Below are 8503 nucleotides of genomic sequence, written 5' to 3'. Positions count from 1 at the left end.
GCCAGCCTTCTGGTTAGCAGTCAAGTGCCTTAGGCACTATGCTACCAGAGCTCCTCATAAGCCATTAGAGAGATGTAAATCAAAACAACGAGATACCGTCTTGCTCCAGCACTAGTAGCAAAGTTTGACAAGACAGAAAATAACAAATGCTGGTGAGGATGTGGAGAGATTGGGACTCTCATACACTGCTTGTGGGACTGTAAGATGGTACAACCACTGTGGAAAGCAGTATGGCGATTCCTTCAAAATTTGGAATTAGAAATACCATTTGACCCAGCTATTTCATTACTAGGTATATATCCTAAAGAAGTGAGAGCCATGAGAACAGACATATGCACACCTATGTTCATCGCAGAACTATTTACAATAGCCAAAAAATGGAAACAATCTAAGTGTCCATTAACTGAGGAATGGATAACCAAACTATGGTACATACAATGGAATATTATGCAACCCTAAAGAATAACCTAGAATTTGCAAAACACCACATAACGTGGACGAACTTGGAAGACATTATGCTGAGTGAAATAAGTCAGCCACAGAAGAACAAATATTGTATTAGCCCGTTACTGTCAAAATCAAGGGAAGGTTTATCTATGGAAGGATGTTTTCTTTGTTGGTTACCAGGGTTGGGAGGGGAGGTGAGGGAACACTGTTAGATAAGTAGAGATAAGTATTGATTTGGGTAAAGAGAAGGGCAATGTACCAAATATGAGTGATCAACATGGTGGTACTGAGGAAGACAAAGACATAGAGAGGTACATGGGAGGTACAGACAACAAAGATGAACCCATTTGCACATACAGTACTGAGTTGTCAATGAAGGCAAACATAGGAATACAGGTGGATAGATGGGTAGACAGGCTGGAATATTAGGTATATCTTTGAAGTGGGGAGTGTACCCAAGACCATGTATAGGCTTGGCAGCCAATAGTCCTATAAGTGTATTTGTACAATCTGAATTCCTAGGTGTGTAGTAGAGCTGACAAGAGACAAGGCTGTAGTCACTTCTTGGTCACAGCCAGCTACCAGAGGGACCGAATAGTTGAACCTGTGAGCTCGGGACCATAATCACAGGGAACATCAAGCTCAATTGGCGTAACATACCACACAAAACATTGCTCTACCTCCTACTTTGGCGAGTAGCACCTGGAATCTTAAAAGCTTGCAAGCAGCTATCTAGATGCCATGATGGGTCTCTCCTCATCCAGAGCAAAGAAGAATGAAGAAAACCAAAGATTCATGGAAACAATTAGTCCTAGTGACTGGAACACCATGCGATCCCCAGCCTATGTGACTATGAGACCAGAAGAACTAGATGGTGCCGAACTACCGCCGTCAACCACTTGGAGAGGGATCATTAGGAGATCCTGGATAGAGAGGGAGAACAATGTGGAACAAAACCTCAAAATCATTTGGAAAAAATAAAGGGAGACCAGGTTTGCTGGTCTAATAGAGCCTGGTAGAACCCTTGAGACTATGGCCCCTAGCTGCCCTTCAGGTATAGAATTGAACCCACCACACCTGTGGCTTTCAGCCAAGCAAAAGACAAGCACAGGAGTTAAACATCTACCTGAGGTAGATACATTCCTTGGAGAGAACTATCATGGGAGAAAGAAGGGCTGTTTATGCACAGGGAGACAGCTCAGGGGGCAAAGGTACATGGAGGGATGGACATAGGGAAGAGTTAACTGTTGGAAAGAAGTGGGAGGGGAGCTGTTGCATTGTGGGAAATTGTGGTCTATGCCACGAGACAAAGTATACGTGAAGTGCTGTATAGAAAGTTTACTTGCTCTGTAAATTTTCACCCAAATCACAACTAAAAAAAAAAAGAGTAACTGGGCTACCACAGGCAACACAGATAGATGCTCCACACTCAAGACATTATGTTCATAGAGGGGAGAAAAAGCCAACCAACATGTGACAAACACACCAATGACGCATAACACATCCATGAGGCCTAAGGAGAATGAGAAAAATATGGCAGTGGCAGGAAAGGCCTCTGGAGAGGGTCCCTTTAAGCTTAGCTCTGAGACAGGCCATTTACATGGGCTGGGCATCACTAGGAGACAAAGAACTCCACCTAGCCTTCAGTCTGGGTTTTTGAGAGAACTCTTGGGATTGGTCACCAGCAATCAAGGTGGCTTTTGTTTTCTACAATAACCCAGCAGCACTCAAATGTGTGCAAATGTCATGGGAACCCCAGAGACCACACCTGACAGCTAACTTCAGGAAGGGAGGGTGTAGGATTGTCATGCATATTCAATGATTGAACTGATCACGTGAGTGGCCAGTCCCTGGGGACAGTGGAAGCTTCTTAACCAGGACCTCTCCCAGGCTAAGGCTGCCCATCTCTTGCTTTTAGTCTTTTCTGTTTATAATAAACAAGTAATGTTGAGTGGAGGTGATGGTCTCCATGAGTTCTAGGAGCCGTTCTAGAGAATTAATGAACTCACGGGGGGCAATGTGACTCACTTAGCTTAGGGTGGCCGATTCAGACAAAGGCTCATGGATCTGTGGGAAGGTAAAGCCTGGATCTGTTTCCAGGTAGGAAATGGATTTGTTTTGATCCTTGCTGTGCAGCTGACGATAAAGGTGGGATTTGCCCGCCTTACCCCAGCAGCAGTGCGATTACCCCGCCACCTGACTTCAGATCCCCGTCCAACCCTCCTCCCGGGTCTCATGGGCTCCAGCATAGCCTTTCTCCAGCTCACTCTCCACACTGCTCCCAGAGAGGTTTCCTAAAATACCCAGGCTTAACTCAGTCACTACCTTGCTAAGACCCCCCCAAAGGCTGCCCCACAGACCAAGGATGAAGCTCACGCTCCTGAGCGTGGCTTTCGTGGCTCATGAGGACCTGCCTGGGCTTAGCCCTCGCCTCTACCCTGACAAGGCCTGCTGCAGACACACCCAACAAGCTGCTAGGCCCCCAAACTGTGTGCTTCTCTTTAGACTCAAGGTTTCTGCAGACACAGCTTCCTTGGACTGGGACACCCTACTTAAAGACTCAGTTTAGATGTTTCTTCTTCTGCAAAACATTCCCTGACCTTACAGCACCCAGTACTTTGCTTCTCCCTCTGCAACTGTTCTAATCACCTGTCCCTTTGTCTTTCTCCCTACTTCACTCTAGGTTTCATGAGCTCCTCCAGGGCAGTCTGCATTTCCCCTTCATCATATCTTCAGCCGTGTTTTTTATTAATGGAACAACTTTATGGTAATAACTTTCCAGCAATTTATAACTACTATAAACCTAAGCAGAGACAAAAAGGGTTAAAAAGAGAGCAGGTAGAACACAGCTTAGATTTTGAAAGAAGTGCTTAGAAAAAAAAGATCAAAACACCGTGGTAGAACCTCATAGGGCAACAGGAGCTCTACTGGGAGCAATGGAGACCAGCAAAGCATGCAGGTGTCCAAAGGCATTCAAAATCTCACTCCTTCAAAATACCGCCAAACAACGCCCTGTGCAGACAGGGGCACCGGGACCCCTCCCCTCCCCGAGCAGACGCCACTCAACCAAGATGAACATGAACTCACCCTAGTGCTCCTGCGAGGCGTCAGGACAGCTGGGATCTGTGGGGACAACACGAATCGCTCACATCGCCGGCCCCCAGTTCGGGCTCCCCATCCCACAAGCACCCCGAAAGCCCTCACCTCTACCGCGTGCGCCACAATCTTCTTCAAGACGATGGGCTTTCTGACCGAGGCCTCATGGGCCGCCTACACGGGAAGAAAGGCGAACGTGAGTTCCACGTTCGTCCGGGGGGGCCTCGAGGCACGAACTAGGAAAGCTGGGGCTTACCTGTGGCCAGATTTTAGGGAGGGTGCTGGGGAGCGCAGAGCCTGATTTCCGCTGGGATCTCCGCAGAGACTTGATAGGAGATGGGGACTGGGGCCCTGCAGAGAGAAAAAGGGAGAGAGGTAGGGAGGACTCTAGGCCCGAGAGTCTAAGGAATAGGTTCTGGAGAGAGCGAGAGGTTTCCGAATACGCTCTTAGGACCGCCTTCCCAGGGTACACAAGCCTGCTTTTCCCGCGGGGTTTCTCTGGGAGGAGGGGCCCTTCCTGCCCAGAGGCTGCGTTGTCCAAATGGCCCGGCCTCATCTCTCCCACGCGCCTTCCGCTCACCAGAACGCCGGGCGGCCCCTCCGGACCGCGTCGCCCTCTCAGACATAACTGGTTTGGGGCTTGATCGCCGCCGCCGCTGCCCCTAGCTCGCGCCAACCGGGAGGACCGTCTGCTACAGGAAACGTTCGAATTACCCGCCCTAACAGGAGGAAGCAGAAATGACGCCAGCCGAAAGGGCCGTCTGGCTCTGGGTCCGCCCCCTCTTCTTCACCTGCCTCCACGTCTAGCGTCAGCAGAGGTGTGGCGCGGAGACGCTGGGCGTCATCACCGCGCGCCGCACCCGGAAGAGACGTGGCAGCAGAGGGGTAATCCGAGCGGCTGGAACTAAAGGGAGCGGAGCGGGAGCTGTGGTGAGCATAGTATAGCTTCTGACCTTCTGCGCCTCGAACCACCGCACGCGGTCGTCAGGACCGGTGCCGCGGTCGATCAGTAATAACACAGTCCGGAAAGAGGGGTCTGTGGAGATGGTGGGGGCGGGGCCTAGAGGGGGTGGGGCTCGGGAGGGGCTCCTGGGGGCGGGACCGGTGCTGTGAGAGAGACGCTGATGGAGGGTTCTGGCGGGGGCACCCGAGGCTGGATCTTGGAGGATTGAGGGGGTCGTCGGAGGCGGGGTTTATGCAAGGGGCGTGGCCCGGAATGAGGCGGGTCGGTGGGCAGGAATTTGGGGTTGGGACGAATATGAGAGGTGTCTAGGGGGGCTTTGGGAGCGGAAAGAAACGGATCTAGTTAGAGGGCAGTGGCGGTGTCCAGAGCCTGGCTGCCTACCAACCCCGCCCCCTTCCCCAGGGTCGACCATGGGACTTTGTAAGTGTCCCAAGAGGAAGGTGACCAATCTGTTCTGCTTCGAACACCGGGTCAACGTCTGCGAGCACTGCATGGTAGCCAACCATTCCAAGGTGGGACCTTCAGGGGGTCGGCTAAACAGGGCCCTGGGGGGGACAGGCAGTATGAGCTTCCAGTCAGTGACTGAGGGGCTCACAGTAGAATGGAAGCTCCATGAGAGCAAGGACTTTCTTTTGTTCACGGCTGTACCCCCAGCCCCACCAGCCACTCCACGGAAGGAAGACTGGGCAATCTCCTTCCTAAAGGGGGTTGCTGTGGGTCAGAATGGACTCCACAGCAGTGAGTTCAGTTTGGTTTTGCTATACCTCTAGCACCTAAGATAGAATCTGGCACTCAGCAAGTGCTCAATAAATGTTTCTTGTTTAAACAAATGAAAGGATGCGTCTCCTCTGTGATGAGAGAAGAGCAGTGGGGCTTTGGGGAGATGGGCTGGGTAGCCTCTGGCTAGTGTGGCATCTCTCTCCCGTTCCAGTGTGTCATCCAGTCCTACCTGCAATGGCTCCAAGACAGCGATTACAACCCCAATTGCCGCCTGTGCAACATGGCCCTGGCCACCCGGGAGACGACCCGCCTCATCTGTTACGGTGAGGTCTGGGCACCTTGCAGGGACCAGGGCAGCTTCAGGGCCCAACTTGGTGACTGGTTTCCAGGCCCTCCCTGAGTAGTGAGACAGCGAGACTCCCCAGCCTGCAAGGCCAGAGCCCCAGGTTCTAGTCCTCCTGGTGGGAGCTCAGGCACATTGTTTTCCCATTCTAGGTCCCAGTGTCTTTCTCTAAAAGTAAAATCTGGTTCCTGCCCTGCCAACCTCAGAGGGTGGAGGGAGAGCCAGTTGAATTCAAGGGGTGACTCTGAGCAGTAGGTAGCCAGACTAGCATGGGACTTTCAGGCAGTCAGGATCTGTGACTGATTCCAAGAGTAAAGAGAGAGGAAGTGTGCTTCCCATATTCAAGTTAGATCCTAGAAGTCGTCAGCGGACTTCTAGGTCATGCCCTTGACCCGACTTTAGTGTAAACCATCTCTGCCGTTTCTAAAGGAGTACAAAGGAGGCGGTCCACACGCATGTGTTTCTGAACGTGAGTCTGTGTGTATATGCAGGAGTGCAATGTGTATTGGGTCTCTACCTAAGCGGTCCTGTGCCCACTGGAAGTTATGTGTGCCGAGTGGGTAGGTGTGTCAATGTGAACACAGGAGCACAGATATGTTATGGGGATAAAGGAGACCATGTAGGTGAGCGAGCTTGAGTGTTACCAGTCGTGTGAGTATGTGTATATATATATATATATATATGTGAAGGTGAGTGTGCTTGTAAGCACAGAGAAGAAATAGCACCTGTGTTTGAATTTGGGTGTATGTGTATGTGGATGTGTGTGCACATGTGTGTGCCTGTGTGTATATCTAGAAAGCTTTTCTGAAACTCTTCTTGATTAACTGTTAGCCCAAGGAGCAATGAGTGCTAGTCCAGAGAGAACCCACTAAAAGTATGCCTGGTATCTTCTGCCGCCTGCTGCCACCCCTTGGGGAGCTTGGTTGCATCTGCCTGGATTGCTAAGATGTTGGTAGCCAAGAAGGCCAAAGTCTTCTTTTTTTTTTTTTTTTTAATAATGTGATTTGGGTGAAAATTTACAGAGGAAACTCACTTTCCATACAGTAGTTCACATACACTTTGTCTGATGACATTGACCACAATTTCCTACAATGCAACAGCTCCCCTCCCACTTCCTCCCGATAGTTACCTCTTCCCTGTGTCCATCCCTCCATGCACTCCTGCCCCTGGAGCTGTCTCCCTGTGCATAAACAGTCCTTCTTTCTCCCATGGTTGTTCTGTCCAAGGAGTGTATCTACCTGAGGTAAATGTTCAACTCATATCCTGTCTTTTGTTTGGCTGGAAGCCACAGGTGTGGGTTCAATTCCAGACCTGAAGGGCAGTTAGGGGCCATAGTCTCAAGGGTTCCACCAGGCTGTATCAGACCAGCGAACTTGTTCCCCCAAAAAGCTGAAGTCTTAGGGAACGCTGGTGAAATGAAACAGGTGAGGCAGGGCAGGGGAGGTTTTGGGCATACATGTAAGTGTGCTCATGTTCCTGCAGTGGGGTGCACGGCTGCAGTTCTAATTTGTCTTCTCTCTCACACTCCTCCTCCCCTTTTTCATGGGCCCCAAGATCTCTTCCACTGGGCCTGCCTCAACGAGCGTGCTGCCCAGCTACCCCAAAACACAGCACCCGCCGGCTACCAGTGCCCCAACTGCAATGGACCCATCTTCCCTCCCTCAAACTTGGCTGGTCCCGTGGCCTCTGCGCTGAGAGAGAAGCTAGCCACAGTCAACTGGGCCCGGGCAGGACTGGGCCTTCCTCTGGTGAGAGTCCCTGTGTCCTAGGTACCACCTGGGCCAAATGAGTGGGTGAGGACACCCCTGGGGGGACTGGTGACAACATGTTGCTTCCTCCAGATTGACGAGGTGGTGAGCCCGGAACCTGAGCCTCTCAACACTTCTGACTTCTCTGACTGGTCCAGCTTTAATGGTAAGTGGTGGCCTCCACGTGCTCTTGAGGTCTTTGTTTCCCTGCTCTGCTGAGAGCTGTCTTCCTGCCCCCAGCCAGTGGGACCCCTGGACAAGAGGAGACAGCCAGTGCCTCTGCTGCCACAGCCTTCTACAGCCAAGCCCCCCAGCCCCCGGCCTCCCCGGGCCGGCCTGAACAGCACACAGTGATCCACATGGGCGGTCCCGAGCCCTTGATCCATGGTGAGCCAGGGAATGGCCCGGGCTGGAGGAGGGACAGGAAGAGGTTGGGTGCTATGTGTGGAGGCAGCTGAGGAATCTAGAACCCCACCCGGAGGGGCCCTTCCCCACTCGAGCACAAGCATTAAAACACATTGCCATCGAGTGGTTCTAACTCGTAGTGACCCCCATTGGGTTTCCAAGATGGTAAATCTTTGTAGAAGTAGATTGCCCCATCTTCCTTCTGCGGAGCAGCTGCTAGGTTTGAGCCACCAACCTTCTTGTTAGCCATTAAATGCCTTAGGCACTGTACCACCAGAGATCCTTAAGCACAAATATTACCTTCTCACAATTTCGGGGTGCTCTCTCCAGTTGAGAAGGGCAGGGCTCTCCTGCTTCCCCTCCTCCCTTCCCTGGGGCCAGTGTCCCCTTGGCCTATTGGTACTGGTGACTCCACCCCTGCAGCCTCAGCCCCAAGGAAGGTGTATGACACGAGGGAAGATGACCGGGCACCAGGCCTCCATGGGGACTGTGACGATGACAAGTACCGCCGCCGGCCTGCCCTGGGCTGGCTGGCCCAGCTGCTCAGGTACATGGGCTCAGGAAGGGCAGGCCAGGCGGGGTAGGATGCCAGGAAGGCGGGGAGAAAAGGTGAAAGGCAGAGGCCCTGGGTGGGGTGATTTCATGACAAGGGGGCTTATTCTGGGTGTGGTCTGCATTAGGTCCTGGGGCCTCACAGAGATGCCTGGCTTGGCAGTGGGGGTCTTGGGTCGGCCCCTATCTCGGGCATCAGGTCCTGGGGGCCTCACAGAGATGCCTGGC

General features: G+C 52.1%; 2 protein-coding genes across 2 annotated transcripts in view; one reads left to right on the top strand and one right to left on the bottom strand.

Moving 5' to 3' along the window:
* Nucleotides 1-4169, bottom strand: part of CDCA5 (cell division cycle associated 5) — an 8521-nt gene extending 4352 nt beyond the window's left edge. Inside the window, exons 1-4 of the mRNA XM_007944788.1 lie at nt 4124-4169; nt 3800-3894; nt 3652-3717; nt 3535-3570 (exon numbers count right to left, since the gene is read on the bottom strand). Coding sequence (XP_007942979.1) covers nt 3535-3570; nt 3652-3717; nt 3800-3894; nt 4124-4169 — 243 coding nt within the window. The remainder of the gene's footprint in view (nt 1-3534; nt 3571-3651; nt 3718-3799; nt 3895-4123) is intronic.
* A 748-nt stretch (nt 4170-4917) lies between these two features.
* ZFPL1 (zinc finger protein like 1) overlaps nt 4918-8503 on the top strand; it is a 4356-nt gene continuing 770 nt past the window's right edge. Inside the window, exons 1-6 of the mRNA XM_042781535.1 lie at nt 4918-5019; nt 5439-5550; nt 7125-7318; nt 7412-7484; nt 7559-7705; nt 8147-8270. Coding sequence (XP_042637469.1) covers nt 4918-5019; nt 5439-5550; nt 7125-7318; nt 7412-7484; nt 7559-7705; nt 8147-8270 — 752 coding nt within the window. The remainder of the gene's footprint in view (nt 5020-5438; nt 5551-7124; nt 7319-7411; nt 7485-7558; nt 7706-8146; nt 8271-8503) is intronic.

This window comes from Orycteropus afer, unplaced genomic scaffold, assembly GCF_000298275.1.
Source record: "Orycteropus afer afer isolate SDZICR_OR568_19922 unplaced genomic scaffold, OryAfe1.0 scaffold00130, whole genome shotgun sequence".
Lineage (NCBI taxonomy): Eukaryota > Metazoa > Chordata > Mammalia > Tubulidentata > Orycteropodidae > Orycteropus > Orycteropus afer.
This window is presented reverse-complemented; position numbering and strand designations above follow the sequence as displayed.